General features: G+C 38.5%; 1 protein-coding gene across 3 annotated transcripts in view; it reads left to right on the top strand.

Annotated features, from left to right (window-relative positions):
* LOC125237242 overlaps window positions 1-19,124 on the top strand; it is a 236,611-nt gene that overhangs the window by 202,047 nt on the left and 15,440 nt on the right. For all 3 annotated transcript variants that reach the window (XM_048144256.1, XM_048144257.1, XM_048144258.1), the window contains exon 4: window positions 4,862-4,956. In XM_048144256.1, the coding sequence (XP_048000213.1) occupies window positions 4,862-4,956 (95 nt within the window). The remainder of the gene's footprint in view (window positions 1-4,861; window positions 4,957-19,124) is intronic.

Genomic DNA, 19,124 nt, shown 5'->3' with positions numbered 1-19,124 from the left:
TTCATCGCTCCGTTTTGCCGTAAAAGACGGACAAACAAACAGACACACACACTTTCCCGTTTATAATATTAGTATGGATATATGTATTAGCAATGGACGATAGTTGTGAATGTAGACCGGAAGAATCGTATTGGTTGTCGCCCACTATAGGCGTCGTGGACATCTGGGCCAGGTTTTACGTAAGCTGCCTGCCTGTTTGGGTTCACTTTGCATTTTCAAATATTGTCACTAACTCAGATGCGACCATGCTTGTTTGTCACCGACTTTTGCATACTGTAGTCCAGAACTCCAGACGAGAGACAAGCAAATATAAGTTGGCGCCAATTTTGACAGTCCCGCCGTTAAAGGGGTAATTAAAAGGCATGATACTCATGATTTTGTTAAGGGCTCCCTCCACACTGTTTTTTATAGATTTTTGACAAGTTTTGAGTTGAAACTCCTAAATTTGCACTACAGATAGGATTATACGACCAACGGCGATCGGTTCTTCAATCTTTTATCTCTATTATAATTGCCATATTTAAAAAAAAATACTTATTTTTTATGATTTAAACATGGTCTAAAAAACACTTTTTTATCGAATTTGATTTTAGTGAAAGGTTTTACATATTTACATGAAATCGACGAGTTTGGATTTACCTTTGACTTTTCTATTCAAGAGAGATTTTAATTTTAAAGTAGGTAATTAAAACAAAACTTATGACCAAAAAACCAGTTTTTGACCCTAAAAACTGTTCAATTTTAATGCCAAATATCACAACAATCATTGGAATTATGAGATACTATTTCGTTTTAAAGACGATGCTGTTAATATTATAGGCTTTAGAAACTATCATAATATCAATGGATTGAAATCGAAGGTCATTGGCGCAGGGAATGCCCTTAAAGTTTAACGTTTAAAATAACATTTGCACAGCGTGGCTGTAAAAATCGTTGCCAACTTACCTTGGACGGACTATCCGATTAAGTTATAAACTATAGCATGTTGACTATCAAATTTCATTGTCACGCGTCCATGACACTGGTGTCGTGTCGTGTCGTAGTATCAGAGTGTTTGGTGTGGGCCAAACCGGTACCACGAGTTGCGACACGTATTGTTTGTCCACAGAGCTGGTAAAGCCTCGTTTAGATTACACCAGTCGAAATGGGAGAGTACTAGTCACTTCTTTGCTTCTGTAAGTGTTATATGTAGTTAGAGTGAGACTGAGTTAAACTTCATTGTTACGCGCCCATGACACTGACATTGTCGTACTTATTGTGGTGTCAGTGTGTTTGTTGCCTAATCAGTACTATGGGAATTGTTTGCCCTTTGGGTTATCAGCGCTGTATTTTGATTAAAACATTTTACGAGTATCACAGCAATTCAGGGTTGACTCGACAGTCTACACTTGACTACCGTCGAGTAACTAGTTCGACACTAAAGTTTCAGTTTCGGCATATCACTCCTTCAAAGTCAAGGGGACAAAGGCTAGTCAGGACATCAAACATAGAAAATAACATTTGTCAGGAAAACAAAATACCGTCGAAACGTCTGCTTAACTTATTGACAGTCAAATAAGTCAACTGATTCGTTGCAGTGAGTAGTATTAGCAATGAGGATTCTCGAATGTGGTTTTCAAGGAACAAGTAACTGTACTCTCGCACTATCATCAAGTACTCTCCCAATGTAAACGCACCATAAGGCGCAGTGTAAATCGACTACCTACGTAATAACATCATTATATGCATATTATGCATCGTGTAGATATCGCTTTAGATACGGACTTCCGCTGTCATATGTAGATTTAGATGATCTTGCTTGGTTTTTTTAAGAGTTGGAACTATGTTACTGATAAAGATACTCGTATGTACGTATATATTTATATTTTATTATAGCTTTAATGGATGTTATATGCTCACGAGGCTTTTGAAGATTAAATCAAGTATTAAAGCTGAGATAAGATATATTTTTACATACATCTTTATGTATATATGATTATTATGATTGCGTTTAGGTATTCAAATCATTTCTGAAATATGTAGTGAACAAACAACACAAGTCGGAGCATAAGAGCTGGATCTTTGACCAACTTTTAAAAGGAGGGATATTCAGTTGACGGTTATATAATGTGCATTTTTTACATCAGATTTTTCTTTTTTAATTTCTTAAATTGACAGCGATTTTGAAAAGACCCGCCAGTGCAAGGGTTAAGTGAACGTCATAATTTCATCCTGGGAGTTTTATGTTTAAAATAACACTTATTCTGGCGGGGCTGCCAAAATCCCTGTGAACTGATTATGACTCTTAACCACCTCTTAGCAATTTAACTTTTTTTGTAATCTATACCAGATAACTTGTAAAATCGACGGATATAAGTGGGTCTCAATTTTAAACAGACCCGTTGTCAATATTGTTTATTGTAGTGGTCTAATAGGGCATGCCCATAAGGACCTTAGTTTCTCTTTGGAAAGGGTCCGAAAGGGAAATCGTGCCGATCATTAGTCTATAGTTAATTGTTCTAGATAGGAAACATGTTGAGTTTGGTATGTTGTACTTATTAGCAAACATAGTGTAGTAGGCACAGTTTCAGAAATTATGGAAAGAAGTCGGATATTTTAAGTTTTTTAAACAAAGCTCATCTTTGAAAATGTTGCTGTAATTTGGTCTCGAAAGCCCCTATAGCTCCGTGTTTTTGAAAGAAATTGAAAACAGTCGAGTCGATAAAAAAATACCGAAACTGAAATGGAGACCTTCGCTAACTCGGACCTTTCGGGTCAATCAGCCCTTGGGGCGGCGTTTTAATTTTTGATTTGTAATTTTACCCGATTTTTTAATTGATCGGGCTAATGTGTAGCAGCAATTTAATTTTAGTTTAGGCAAAAATTAAATGGATTTTCTTATATCCCACTTTACCTCTCTACAGAATACATTTTCTCAATATATTCTCGTGAAAATTGGTGAGAATTTTTTGTTGCTTTGAATGTGCGATGTCTACAACTCTTGTTAACACGTCTTCCTTATTTTCTTGTGGAAGTACATAATACGGAACTAATTCTCAGTTGACCTCATCTCATCAAACTGAAGAATGTGCCATACTTATCTTAACAGCTATTTATAGTATTGTTTTAGCTTTTCTAACCGCACAGTAAAACTTATACGAGTAATTCCTATTATTTTACTTTACCACAACCTCAAAAACTAACCCTAAGTGTACTTCAAACATTCCTTTAAAAATCAACTTTAAATTCTTCAGTTTCGCGTTCATGTCAGTCTAAGCATCTATTGTAAGTTAGAACGTTCTAGAACGCAACGTTTAAATGAAATTCTAAACCTCGCAAACAGTTCGAAATCCAACTTTACGCTCATCAGCTTTCGTCGTATTTACTATTTTCACAGCACTCTCCGCTATGCCGTTACGACTCGGGTTGGTATTAAGTGCAATTTTGCGACGCATTGTCGTAGTGTAGTAACCCCGGTTGTGGTTGTGGTATTGGAATTGACCATTGTGAGAAATTTAACGGGTCTTGACCTATAACTGGTAATTCTAGTATACAAGAGTTTAGTTCATAAATGTAGGAATAATAATAAAATGAAGATTATGGGTACTAAGTTTGAACCTACGTGGAATCGTTGGCTAATAGAATACGAGGTTCATATCGACACATCTACACAAGTTACGGGATAAGTTTCGCCTTTGTACACAATTATAATGTTTCCTGTACTTTATGTAATTTGTTTTGTGCGCACATAAGGCCCTATATTCATAGGATTCTATATTAGTTTTAAAAACACATCCATCACAACACTACACATAGGTATTTGTTTGAAACGCAACCTTAATTAGTTTTATTATTTTCTCTTGTGGAATGTTGACAGTTCAGATTGTTCAGAAGGACATTTAAATGCCCACCATTTTTATTTAATTTTGTTGGTTGTTAAACATTATAAGTATTATAATTCACATAAGTTTGGCTAATTAATTTGGATTCACTCACAACATCATCATTTTCTAAATTTACCCCAGTGGCCTATTTCTCAGCAATTCCCGAAAAGTTTGTACATTTGGATCACGTCTCCAATTTTGATAAAAATTGGTAGGCTGATATAGTCCATGATGCTGAGCAAGATCCACTAGATTTCCCAAAATTTCGTAGGTTGATTGCATCAAACCTTCCTTTCTTGTTACCAGATTTCTATACATTTTCGGTAACAAAAAAAGGAAAATTCCATACAACCAATTTTTATCAAAATCGGAGACGTGATCCAAATGTGGAATTGCTCTTCTCAATTAGTTACAATTAATTGTCGCCCGACAGTGCCACTTCGCCGTCCATTGCCTGTTCGACAAGGAAGTATTGACGCTGAGTAACAATGTTACTTATCAACCCAGAAATAGGCACAAAATTGTCAGTGTCGTGTCAATGTCACTGTTGTGGAATAGCCCACTGACTGTACATTTTCTGATGGAAATATCCGAGATATTATATTCGATGAAGAGAAGCGCTGGTGGCCTAGCGGTAAGAGCGTGCGACTTTCAATCCAAAGGTCTCGGGTTCGAACCCCTGCTCGTACCAATTGGTTTTTCGGAACTTATGTACGAAATGTCATTTGATATTTGCCAGTCGCCTTTCGGTGAAGGAAAACATCGTGAGGAAACCGGACTAAATTCCAATAAGGCCTAGTTACACGGGCACGGCTTGGAAGGTCAGATGGCAGTCGCTGCCTACGCCAAATCTTGGAATTAGTTGTCAAAGCGGACCAGGCCAGGCTCCCATGAGCCGTGGCAAATTGCCGGGATAGCGCGAGGACGATGATGATGATGATGATGATGATGATGATTATATTAGATGAAGAATTATAAGTTTGTTTGTTTGTTTCCAGGGTTACCTGCATGAGTGGCGTCGCTTCACGACGTTTTCCGAAGACGAGCTGACAGAGCTTTTCAACAATATAGAGGACATCTACAATTTCAACCGGTAAGTTTATTCTTTGCTATCTAGGTAAGTCTCTTGACACAGGTATCTTGAGTACCTATACTTAAAAAGAGACACCAACATGAATATTGTTAAGTTCTGAAGTTAATGAATAAACTTTTTTTTTGCTATGACGAAGTTACGACGCTACAGGAGCGAAAATGATAAAATGGATTTGGGAATTCTAGTTTGATAGTTAATAATAATAATTACCACCCTCAGGCAATATTTCCATACCAAAACCGAACAGTCACCGCTACACTCCTACATAGTAAACATTGATGACCGCTATACCCCACTAAATTTAAAAGACAAAAACATCCAACGTAATGAACAGATTGTAACTCCACAGCAAAAAACTTTGGAATGGGCCCAGAAAGCGCTACATGGTAGACACCATGCTGACCTTGCTCAATCATATGTAGATAAAGATCAATCAAATACTTGGTTGAAGAGGGGTGAACTCTTTCCAGAAACCGAAGCTTTCATGTTAGCGATACAGGATCAAGTTATAGCCACCCGCAACTACAGGAAACATATAACTAAGGACTTAGACCGACCGACTGACTCATGTCGACATTGTAACAGTGCTCCAGAAACCATTCAACACATAACAGGTGCTTGTAAATCCATAGTACAAACAGACTACAAACACCGTCATGATCAGGTAGCAGCTATAATCCATCAGTATCTAGCCCACAAATACAAATTTATTGAAGTGCGTAAACCATATTATAAATATACTCCATCGACAGTTCACGAAAATCAGCAGTACAAACTGTACTGGGACCGGACTATAATAACAGATAAAACAATTCATTTTAATAGACCGGATATAACATTTTTTGACAAAGACAATAAGACCATTTATTTAATAGATATAGCTGTTCCAAATACACACAATCTACAATCAACATCCAATGAAAAATTAACTAAGTATAAGGACTTGGCAATAGAGCTCAGACGTCAGTGGCATGCAAGTACAGTCCATATAGTACCAATCATAATTTCCACGACTGGAGTAATTCCTAAAACGCTAAACAATAGCCTTAAAACTCTGCAGATCCCCTCTCAATTCATATACACACTACAAAAAGCCACAATATTGAATACGTGCCGGTTAACTAGGAAATTTTTAACATCATCGACTATAAACGACACCCAATAAAACTTCTAAAATATTTATTGTGCTTGGCCATGGCCCGCATAATAAATTAACAACCCTTGAAAAAGGAGAAATATATAAATATCAACCAAATAATAATAATAATAAAGCTTTATTTGTCCATGCAAAAAAAACATTAATAAAATTTTTTACAATTATAAATTACAAGATGAGATATATTACAAACTGAATTAATTATTTAAAATTATAAATTACAATATAAATACATTTTTGGTTTTGATTGCTTATAAAATTAAATATTCAATCGTAACGAAATTTAGGGGGAAGCGGGGTAGTTAGGCACATGTGAAAAAAAAATTATAATCTGGGGCAGTTTTGAACACCCACACTAACTCCTTACCTACAAGCTTAAATACACCTGCGGCAACACTCAAACGTGCCTTTGTATGTGTGAGTGACGTACCGGCGGCCGCGCCGCTCGCCAGTCAGCCGTTGCCGCTCAGCGCGTCGAAACGTGTTTTCGCGGTCCCTAAGTAAAAATTTTACGTGTTTCTGATCGAGTGGTGCCGCAAATTTAAAGAGTTTAATGGATGAGCATTATTAAAAGCAGTAAGTATATCTATTCAGTTATCAAGTTGGCTTATTATTTAGAACTAAAACTTCATAGTATATTTTTAATAAATATTTTATTTTAATTTGTCGAATGGGGTACTTTGGTTGGGGCAGTTTTGAACGTATCAAAGTGCCCCTTTAGTGTACCTTTCCTAATAACCTTACTGGTAGGTACGTAGGTATCAAGAGCACCACACTTAATTAACCATTAATAAACTTTTTGTAATGTTTAAAAGGCTTATCATTGGTCAGCTAAGTGTGTTGTTCTGAAACGCATGCTGTTAGGGGCAGTTTGATATGTATCAAAGTGCCCTAAATTGATGTATCAAAGTGTCCCATACTAGATATCAAAGTGCCCTGCATGTGGGGCAGAATTACACAAATACCATTTTTTGTTTAAATCAATATATCTCTGACTCTGGGTATAAATTTAACAAGAAAACGTAAATTTTGTATACCTTAATAAATATGCTGTCAACTAGGTACAAAAAAAATGTATTTGAAGATCATTTTGGGCTCTAAAATCAATTTTGAAAAAAGGTGTACGTATCTGCCCCGCTTCCCCCTAAAATGACAAATTAGCTTAATACTTCACCATAGTGAAAAGAACTCGGAAACCAAAAGTAACTACCACAATCTCGTATCTCGAACTTCTATCCATGCAAATTTCAATTTTATTTCCACGCTGGAATGTTTGATTTAGGAAACATTATTGTATGAGATGTGAGTGTGCGAAGGTTAGGGGTACACCCTTTGCTAGGGTGTAGTTATAATAGGGAGGGTAGTTTGATGGGGGTTAAAAAAAAAAGTGTATAATGTGACGGCTTGGGCAGTAGGGTTCCGTAGGGATTTGGTTTTTTTTCACAGATTTCCGAGAATGTTAGTGAGTGGATTACAAGGAAATAAAACACATTGAATGAAAATTCGACGTAAATTTCCTCATAGTGTTGTACATGAATAAAATCAATTCAGCATCATAAGTTCGATTCTAATAGAGGAGTCAATTTGTCTCAATCACGAGCTCAATATTTTTATACTTCCACATGAATAATTTCTCGAAACTTGTTCATAAACTTTGTATAATGCTTAACGTCAACGCGACATTCTTTTTCGGCCTATTACGATTCTAAAAGAGTTTTATTCTGAGTAGAAGAGAAAAAAATCCCATATAATAAAAATAAATATAAAACAAGTATTGTACAGATGTATTGCGAAAAGGGTTTCCGGAAACGCTCGTATTTGCCATGCTAGTTCAGTCAATGTCAGTACATTTTGTACTGAGACTGACTGAAATAACATGACACGTTCGTACGTATCCGTAACAATACGAAGGCAAATCTTTTCGCATTACAGCTTTACATAATATAATACTTATGGTCAAATCTACAATTTTACTAGAAAGAAATCTAGATATAGTTAAAGGTATTCCTGTAAGTATTTTTCCGATACAAACTATTTTTCTTTTGTACTCTCCCCTCCGCAAGGGTTCCGTGTTTCGTCAGCCGTCTTCTGTTAGGGTTCCATAAACGGAAACCTTTAGTTTTTGACGATTTGACACGCTTGTTGGATTTAAAGGGATGTGAAATGTTTTTAACACGCTTTTATTAGGTCGTCGTGTATGTAACTATGTATGTAATGGAATCTGCGGAGGCTAATTTAACCATCTTCCAGGAGTCGTAGCGTAATGAAAATTGGCAGCTATATGTAGTTCCGATGACAATACAATAATATGGTACTGTTGAGCTGATCTGATGATGGAGTCGGAAGATATGAACTGGAACTACATGATGGAACCTCGTATCATAGCCGTTTTTGGGTTTCTTAGAAAAGTCTTGTAATAAACTTTGACTACAATTAGGTTTCAAGGTCTGATGATGAAGCCGAAAGATATGAACTGGAACTACATGATGGAACATCGTATCATAGCTGTTTTTGGGTTTCTTAGAAAAGTCTTGTAATGAACTTTGACTACGATTAGGTTTCAAGGTCTGATGATGGAGCCGGAAGATATGAACTGGAACTACATCATGGAACATCGTATCATAGCTGTTTTTGGGCTTCTTAGGAAAGTCTTGTAATGAACTTTGACTACAATTAGGTTTCAAGGTCTGATGATGGAGCCGGAAGATATGAGCTGGAACTACATGATGGAACATCGTATCATAGCTGTTTTTGGGCTTCTTAGAAAAGTCTTGTAATGAACTTTGACTACGATTAGGTTTCAAGGTCTGATGATGGAGCCGGAAGATATGAACTGGAACTACATGATAGAACATCGTATCATAGCTGTTTTTGGGCTTCTTAGAAAAGTCTTGTAATGAACATTGACTACGATTAGAATTCAAGGTCTGATGATGGAGCCGGAAGATATGAACTGGAACTATATGATGGAACATCGTATCATAGCTGTTTTTGGGCTTCTTAGAAAAGTCTTGTAATGAACTATGACTAAGATTAGGTTTCAAGGCCTGATGATGGTGCCGGAAGATAAAAACAGAAAAAAAGGGGGGGGGGGCTCGAGGGGGAAGCATGAAAGAAAGATCAACGTAGTATTTAAAATAAGTTGGGTTAGCGTTTTCTTGTGACCTTTCAGAGCAAACAAAGGGGGGCTCGGGGGGCGAAGCCCCCGCATAAAAGAAAGATCAACGTTGTATCTAAAATAAGTTTGGTTAAGGTTTTCTTGTGATCCTTAAGAGTAAAGAAAAGGGGGCTAGGGGGCGAAGCCCCGCAAGAAAGAAAGATCAACGTAGTATTTAGAATAAGTTGGGTTAGCGTTTTCTTGTGACCTTTAAGAGCAAACAAAGGGGGCTCGGGGGCGAAGCCCCCGCATGAAAGAAAGATCAACGTAGTATTTAAGATAAGTTGGGTTAGCGTTTTCTTGTGACATTTAAGAGCAAACAAAGGGGGGCTCGGGGGCGAAGCCCCCGCATGAAAGAAAGATCAACGTTGTATTTAAAATAAGTTGGTTTAGGGTTTTCTTGTGATCCTTAAGAGTAAAGAAAAGGGGGCTCGGGGGCGAAGCCCCCGCATGAAAGAAAGATCAACGTAGTATTTAAAATAAGTTGGGTTAGCGTTTTCTTGTGCCCTTTAAGAGCAAACAAAGGGGGGCTCGGGGGCGAAGCCCCCGCATGAAAGAAAGATCAACGTTGTATTTAGAATAAGTTGGGTTAGCGTTTTCTTGTGACCTTTAAGAGCAAACAAAGGGGGGCTCGGGGGCGAAGCCCCCGCATGAAAGAAAGATCAACGTTGTATTTAAAATAAGTTGGTTTAGGGTTTTCTTGTGATCCTTAAGAGTAAAGAAAAGGGGGCTCGGGGGCGAAGCCCCCGCATGAAAGAAAGATCAACGTAGTATTTAAAATAAGTTGGGTTAGCGTTTTCTTGTGACCTTTAAGAGCAAACAAAGGGGGCTCGGGGGCGAAGCCCCCCGCATGAAAGAAAGATCAACGTAGTATTTAAGATAAGTTGGGTTAGCGTTTTCTTGTGACCTTTCAGAGCAAACAAAGGGGGGCTCGGGGGCGAAGCCCCCGCATAAAAGAAAGATCAACGTTGTATTTAAAATAAGTTGGGTTAAGGTGAAATTTCTTGTGATCCTTAAGAGTAAAGAAAAGGCCCCGCATGAAAGAAAGATCAACGTAGTATTTAGAATAAGTTGGGTTAGCGTTTTCTTGTGACCTTTAAGAGCAAACAAAGGGGGGCTCGGGGGCGAAGCCCCCGCATGAAAGAAAGATCAACGTAGTATTTAAGATAAGTTGGGTTAGCGTTTTCTTGTGACCTTTCAGAGCAAACAAAGGGGGCTCGGGGGCGAAGCCCCCGCATAAAAGAAAGATCAACGTTGTATTTAAAATAAGTTGGGTTAAGATTAAATTTCTTGTGATCCTTAAGAGTAAAGAAAAGGCCCCCGCATGAAAGAAAGATCAACGTAGTATTTAGAATAAGTTGGGTTAGCGTTTTCTTGTGACCTTTAAGAGCAAACAAAGGGGGGCTCGGGGGGCGAAGCCCCCCGCATGAAAGAAAGATCAACGTAGTATTTATAATAAGTTGGGTTAGCGTTTTCTTGTGACCTTTAAGAGCAAACAAAGGGGGGCTCGGGGGGCGAAGCCCCCCGCATGAAAGAAAGATCAACGTTGTATTTAGAATAAGTTGGGTTAGCGTTTTCTTGTGACCTTTAAGAGCAAACAAAGGGGCGCTCGGGGGGCGAAGCCCCCCGCATGAAAGAAAGATCAACGTAGTATTTAAGATAAGTTGGGTTAGCGTTATCTTGTGACATTTAAGAGCAAACAAATGGGGGCTCGGGGGGCGAAGCCCCCCGCATGAAAGAAAGATCAACGTAGTATTTAAGATAAGTTGGGTTAGCGTTTTCTTGTGACATTTAAGAGCAAACAAAGGGGGGCTCGGGGGGCGAAGCCCCGCGCATGAAAGAAAGATCAACGTTGTATTTAAAATAAGTTGGTTTAGGGTTTTCTTGTGATCCTTAAGAGTAAAGAAAAGGGGGGCTCGGGGGGCGAAGCCCCCGCATGAAAGAAAGATCAACGTAGTATTTAAGATAAGTTGGGTTAGCGTTTTCTTGTGACCTTTCAGAGTAAACAAAGGGGGCTCGGGGGCTTCGCCCCCGCATAAAAGAAAGATTAACGTAGTATTTAAAATAAGTTGGGTTAGCGTTTTCTTGTGACCTTTCAGAGCAAACAAAGGGGGCTCGGGGGGCGAAGCCCTCCGCATAAAAGAAAGATCAACGTTGTATTTAAAATAAGTTGGGTTAAGGTTTTCTTGTGATCCTTAAGAGTAAAGAAAAGGCCCCCGCATGAAAGAAAGATCAACGTAGTATTTAGAATAAGTTGGGTTAGCGTTTTCTTGTGACCTGTAAGAGCAAACAAAGGGGGGGCTCGGGGGGCGAAGCCCCCCGCATGAAAGAAAGATCAGCGTAGTATTTAAGATAAGTTGGGTTAGCGTTTTCTTGTGACCTTTAAGAGCAAACAAAGGGAGGCTCGGGGGGTGAAGCCCCCCGCATGAAAGAAAGATCAACGTTGTATTTAGAATAAATTGGGTTAGCGTTTTCTTGTGACCTTTAAGAGCAAACAAAGGGGGCTCGGGGGCGAAGCCCCCCGCATGAAAGAAAGATCAACGTAGTATTTAAGATAAGTTGGGTTAGCGTTTTCTTGTGACATTTAAGAGCAAATAAAGGGGGCTCGGGGGCGAAGCCCCCGCATGAAAGAAAGATCAACGTTGTATTTAAAATAAGTTGGTTTAGGGTTTTCTTGTGATCCTTAAGAGTAAAGAAAAGGGGGGCTCGGGGGGCGAAGCCCCCCGCATGAAAGAAAGATCAACGTAGTATTTAAAATAAGTTGGGTTAGCGTTTTCTTGTGACCTTTAAGAGCAAACAAAGGGGGGCTCGGGGAGCGAAGCCCCCCGCATGAAAGAAAGATCAACGTAGTATTTAAGATAAGTTGGGTTAGCGTTTTCTTGTGACCTTTCAGAGCAAACAAAGGGGGCTCGGGGGCGAAGCCCCGCATAAAAGAAAGATCAACGTTGTATTTAAAATAAGTTGGGTTAAGGTTTTCTTGTGATCCTTAAGAGTAAAGAAAAGGCCCCCGCATGAAAGAAAGATCAATGTAGTATTTAGAATAAGTTGGGTTAGTGTTTTCTTGTGACCTGTAAGAGCAAACAAAGGGGGGGCTCGGGGGGCGAAGCCCCCGCATGAAAGAAAGATCAACGTAGTATTTAAGATAAGTTGGGTTAGCGTTTTCTTGTGACCTTTAAGAGCAAACAAAGGGGGCTCGGGGGTGAAGCCCCCGCATGAAAGAAAGATCAACGTTGTATTTAGAATAAATTGGGTTAGCGTTTTCTTGTGATCTTTAAGAGCAAAAACAAAGGGGGCTCGGGGGCGAAGCCCCCGCATGAAAGAAAGATCAACGTAGTATTTAAGATAAGTTGGGTTAGCGTTTTCTTGTGACATTTAAGAGCAAATAAAGGGGGGCTCGGGGGGCGAAGCCCCCCGCATGAAAGAAAGATCAACGTTGTATTTAAAATAAGTTGGTTTAGGGTTTTTTTGTGATCCTTAAGAGGAAACAAAGGGGGGCTCGGGGGGCGAAGCCCCCCGCATGAAAGAAAGATCAACGTAGTATTTAAGATAAGTTGGGTTAGCGTTTTCATGTGACATTTAAGAGCAAACAAAGGGGGGCTCGGGGGGCGAAGCCCCCGCATGAAAGAAAGATCAACGTTGTATTTAAAATAAGTTGGTTTAGGGTTTTCTTGTGTTCCTTAAGAGTAAAGAAAAGGGGGGCTCGGAGGGCGAAGCCCCCCGCATGAAAGAAAGATCAACGTAGTATTTAAGATAAGTTGGGTTAGCGTTTTCTTGTGACCTTTAAGAGTAAACAAAGGGGAGCTCGGGGGGCGAAGCCCCCGCATAAAAGAAAGATTAACGTAGTATTTAAAATAAGTTGGGTTAGCGTTTTCTTGTGACCTTTAAGAGCAAACAAAGGGGGGCTCGGGGGGCGAAGCCCCCCCCATGAAAGAAAGATCAACGTAGTATTTAATATAAGTTGGTTTAGGGTTTTCTTGTGACCCTTAAGAGTAACGAAAAGGGGGGCTCGGGGGGCGAAGCCCCCCGCATAAAAGAAAGATCAACGTAGTATTTAAAATAAGTTGGGTTAGGTTTTCTTGTGACCTTTAAGAGCAATCAAAGGGGGGCTCGGGGGGCGAAGCCCCCCGCATGAAAGAAAGATCAACGTAGTATTTAAGATAAGTTGGGTTAGTGTTTTCTTGTGACCTTTAAGAGCAAACAAAGGGGGGCTCGGGGGGCGAAGCCCCCGCATAAAAGAAAGATTAACGTAGTATTTAAAATAAGTTGGGTTAGCGTTTTCTTGTGACCTTTCAGAGCAAACAAAGGGGGCTCGGGGGCAAAGCCCCCGCATAAAAGAAAGATCAACGTTGTATTTAAAATAAGTTGGGTAATGGTTTTCCTGTGACCCTTAAGTGCAAATAAAGGGGGCTCGGCAAAAAAGAAATACTTAAATTTTGTTTGAATTAGTTGAAATGTGACAATATTTTCTAATCGAGTCAAACAAAATCCCACTAGCTGAGAGCTTCAAAACAATGTATGGCGAAAGTATGTCTCTCTAATGTCTTCAAAAAGTCCGCGATGGCACATGTCTATATTGTCTATCTTTTACGGATAACTTACTAGGTATAAACATTTTTATGATAATACCGTAATAAGAAGGTAGCCGCTAGTTATTATTAAGTAGCAATTAGCAATAAGTACACTTTAAGCCACAAATGGCATGTAAAATCCGCCTACTTGAAATAATTTTATGTATAAATGTTAAAAGGTATTTATTTCATTATTAATGACTAAAAAGTATAAAATAAATTAATAGTTTAAAAAACACTATAAAACACGCTTTTATAAATGCACGTAAAAGCCAAAAATAAATTATGGATCGTTCAAGTTGTCTCTATTTGTGAGCTGAAGTTTAAAAACTATGTGCTTTTAATTATAATATTTGATTGTAAAAGCGTGGGGCGCTGGAACAGGAAAGACTTTCTTGTAAACAAATACTAATTCGAACTTCCTGGCGAATGAAGTTGCATAAGAACATAACGTTTACATTATGCCGCCTAAGGGTTACCAAAGAGAACCAAAGATATCTCGTCCACGAACAAGAACTCTGCATCCTGTCGCTGTAGACACTTTCCCCTTTTGTACTTTGATTACCGGAAAAAAGCGGCGTTCTAAGTGTCGGTGACTGTCGACTCTCCTCGCTACTAGCGCATATTTTGTCTGAGTTCGACAAACTGGTACCTACTTTGAACACTGACTTTTAATTGATTTGACTGTTTAATGTAGAACCTACTAGTCATGCTGCAACTCCAGTTAGCGCGTCAATCTGTGTAACCTCCTTCCCGTAACATAGCATAATTTGATTTATCAGCAAGTAATACTTATATATTCTGTGGTTATACAAAATGTCTTTCCTGTTCCAGCGCCCCACGCTTTTACAATCAAATATTATAATTAAAAGCACATAGTTTTTAAACTTCAGCTCACAAATAGAGACAACTTGAACGATCCATAATTTATTTTTGGCTTTTACGTGCATTTATAAAAGCGTGTTTTATAGTGTTTTTTAAACTATTAATTTATTATGAATTATTTATTACTGTAAAATGTCTTTTGATGTTGAGGTTTTCTTAGGTATTTTTTTATGGAATGGGTAATTATTATTGACGATCGATCTTGCCGAGCCTTAAACTTAGGAGCTTGCTATGAACACTAGAAGACTTAGTGCGTTTTCACATCATCCGATCCGATATGTCAGAAGGATTTCAAAGGCAAAAATCGGCGGCTTAAATGTATGGGATATCGTTCCTACATCCGATATCGGATCGGATAATCTGAAAACGCACTAAGACGACGATATATGTACCTATATACTTACGAAGATAAACATATTTATAACAGGTAGGTAAGTACCACAATATACCTCCAATTCCTACATACATATTAATATACTTAATACCGATCAGGATTCGAACCTAAGACCATTGATTAGTGCAGGTTTTGCCCCACTAAGCCAGACCGGTCGCAGTCTTCTTTGTAAAAGTTAAAAAAAAATTGACAAGCGTATTATAACATTATGGCGTACGAGTAATTTCTTTCATTCATCATTCGTTCCATTCATTTTTATCTCTTTGCAATCGAGATTATATCTATAAACATGGGTACTATAAACCCGTTACTTGTTATCCCTTCAAAATGAACCGTGACCACAATATTAATCTTATAAAAACCTCACAAAGGCCACAAAAGGTAATAAACCTTCAAACTGACAAGAGATCATATTAATTTAACGGTAAATGTAATTAAACATATTGTAAGGGGCATGACACACTGCCGATGCCGTCGCAAGTCGCTGTAGCGAAGTGTTACTGCGAAGCGACAGCGACGTACAGACTAGCAAAAAAATCTATATTAAAGTGGCAACATTGTAATGTCGTTGCTTTCTAATCAACACACCTATGCAAGAAAAGGGGACACTGGGCATTTTCGCGATAAAAGATTCAAAAACCTATATTTTTCGTACTCAGAATCGTTCCTACTAGGTAAAAAAAGCGTACCAAATTTAATTTTTCCACTTCGTTATCATTATTTAAACACTTTGTACAGCGGTTACAAAGTGGAAATTACCTATGCAAAATAATAGAAAATTTTGGGACCATTTTTTTGTCTCTTGTTTTTTGTCCTAGATCGAAAATGGCTCGTTATTCTGACTAGGAAAAAATAAAATGTATCTATCTTAGAAAAAATGTTTTTGGTGATTGTTCTCGCGAAAATGCCCCACTACGATGTTGCCACTGTTTACTCTTTCGTATTGCCAGACTGTATTCGTGGACATAGTGTAGATATATATCTCTTATCAGAGATAATTACTTAATTTTTGATAACCCTAAATGGTTTAAAGAGGTATAGATACGATTCCACCCTGAAATCCCTGGACCGATGTCAGACTTCGGTTTTGTAAGAAATGTCTTTCTTTCTTCTTCACTAAAGAGAATGGATACTTTCCGAGGATTTTTGTAAATGAAAACTTTGCAGTAACCTTTGTTTTGACAATTTGACCCATATCCTTTACATACATAACTCACTCGCGTATTTCCAAACGGGGTAACCCGTTTGCAGTTTTGTGTGCAGAGCACATGAAACTCCTCAAGTTACCTTTGCATCCTAATATACTATGTTAAAATTGCTAAATTAATATTAGCGCCATCTAAACGTGCATTTAATTTTTCTTTATGGTTCCTTGGCGGTACGTACTTACGTATGTACCAACATCTTTGCTATTTAGTGCAGCAGTGTGATAAGTGCCTTATATAATTTAACAGTTAATCAGAACTATCCCATTATAATGTTTATATTAACACGCGTTTTGATACTTTTGATTGAGCTTCACGACGCATTGCGTAAGCTGTTCTGTATTTGGGTCGCGAGCTTAAACTTACAACCTCTCACTTCGTGAACTATTGTTAGTCACTGCCTTTCGGTATTACAAATACAACTATGTAACTACACTGGTAACCGAAAATATGGACTAGTTTTGAGATACAGCCGCTTTTACGTATATACATAGTAGGTATCATAAGCATACATCGGGGTTTTGGGAGCGGGAATGATTTACACTAGTCCAAAAATGGTGAAAACGATAAAAGATAAACATTACTTTAACATTTCTAGGTACATTTGGAGCCAGTTACATAGTTAAATATGTATTTCAGTAATTCAAATGACTATAAACAGAGTTACAAATACACGAATTCATTCCCGCTCCCAAAACCCCGATGTATTCATAAGATATCATGAGATCAATTTATGTCTAATGTCGACTCCGTAGCTCCCTAAGTGCGTTTTCACATTATCCGATCGGATGTCGGAAGGATTTCAATGGAAAAAATCCAAGATGGCGCCTGTGATGTATGGGCTATCGGTCCGACATCCGATATCGGATCGGATAATGTGAAAACGCACTAACGTCTTACTATGCGACGTCCATATTCTATGTTTGAGGCATCATGCTTATAAGATAGGATGCAAAAGAGCAGACGTCGTCTGAGTCCGTTTTTTCACATTATCCGATCCGATATCGGATGTCGAAAGGATTAAGTAAAATCCAAGATGGCGCCTGTGATGTATGGGATATCGATCCTAAATTTGATGATCCGATAATGTGAAAACGCACTGATGGTAAATCGCTTACAATGAGCAACCTGTTTGCTTGTTTGCCTTATATCTCATAAAATGAATCTTTCTTCCACAGGGTAATATAAAGGTCTAAATTCTTACATAAATTACTCCTACTTAGATAATTTATTCGAGATGTAACCAAGCATTGCTAACCCCACAGATGATCCTATTTCACACCTGATACCTACAGGGATACACCTGTACGCTGGTACCGCAAAAGCACAGTATAATAAAGAATACTATCGTACAGTATGGCCACTTCCGCTCCCCGCTGACGTGCCGCCCACCCCCTCTCGGTTACCTCACAGTTACCGCCTGTCAAAAACGCGACCAGTCGACCTGTCATATTTCATTCATACAAGCATAGTACGCGTTCACCTACTCGAGCTTAGACTGTGTGCTAGGAACGCACCTCTTTGAAATATTTGGTATCCGAGGTGTGGCAAAAGTGATAAATGATAAGCTATATGATGTTCATCACGTGATAGAGAAAATACAAATGTAGTGCGAAAAGTAGTGTGAGTGTGTCTCATCGGAAGATCAGCGCTGGAAGCCACCAGCAACACGCTGAGATGAGACCATTTCGTGGAACTTCATTCCTTTCTGTCTTGTTATTATATTATGTGTATTTTGTCTTGCCTGTGTTCACGAATAAATGTTTATTGTATTCTATTATATCCTGTTCTAAAAGGGTTTCTTTCGTATATTTGTCATGCTAGTTTAGTCAATGTCAGTACATCTTGTACTGAGCTGAGACTGACTGAAATAGCATGACACGTTCGTACGTTTCCGTAAGAATGCGATGGCAAATCTTTTCGCACTTACATCTGTATTAGTTTGGTATTTCCCGTGACAAAACGAAGATGTCGAGTGTCCTAAATACAATATTAGTTTTGTGTAACGCTTCTAAAGTGAAAAGCATTTTTAGTTTTCGTGAAATTGTAGAAAATACTGTAGGACATCTTATGTGAAAATTAATGAACTATTTCGTTTCTAGCTTGACTTTTATTAATCGTACATTTAATTTATTTTTAATTACGAACAGATTCTTTGCCATTTCTACAAAACATCCTTCCAATTTACTCGCCCAAAGCTGTTGCTAAAACCTAAAACCCATTAAAGGTTACACTAGCAATAAAAGTACGTACCTAATGTTTTAATAACCCACAGAGTAGTTACTAGTTACTGCAGTCAGCAATAAAGTTCCCGTTTATAATCTTGGGTTAATTACTCAATACGTGTAAACTGTACTAGGTACCGGTTGAAAGTTTTATGTTCTTATTCGACCACACAGAAACACAATGCCTTCCTAATGTATGTAAGTCTTCTGTATCCCATACAGAGGAACCTATGGGTTTAGTTTGGTACTAAATTCATGTTTTTGATCTTCAATCATTTCACGGTTTCTTTGGCATAGTGAGTTAAAGCGTAATCAAGTCAGACCATAGTAAGGGTATTTATGCCCAAATCAAGGGCACACCTCGGACTCTGGTGATCAAATATATGAAAGAGGCGCGTTCCTAGTACACAGTTTAAGCTCGTGTATATGCTTGTATGAGTGAAATATGACAGGTCGACTGTTCGCGTTTTTGACAGGCGGTAACTGTGAGGTAACCGAGAGGGGGTGAGCGGCACTTTCAGCGGGGAGCGGGAGTGGCCATACTGTACGATAGTACTCTTTATTATACTGTCTCAAGG

The sequence above is a fragment of the Leguminivora glycinivorella genome, chromosome 20 (assembly GCF_023078275.1).
Source record: "Leguminivora glycinivorella isolate SPB_JAAS2020 chromosome 20, LegGlyc_1.1, whole genome shotgun sequence".
Classification (NCBI taxonomy): domain Eukaryota; kingdom Metazoa; phylum Arthropoda; class Insecta; order Lepidoptera; family Tortricidae; genus Leguminivora; species Leguminivora glycinivorella.
Note: the sequence above shows the minus strand (reverse complement) of the source record. Positions and strands in the feature narration are given on the sequence as shown.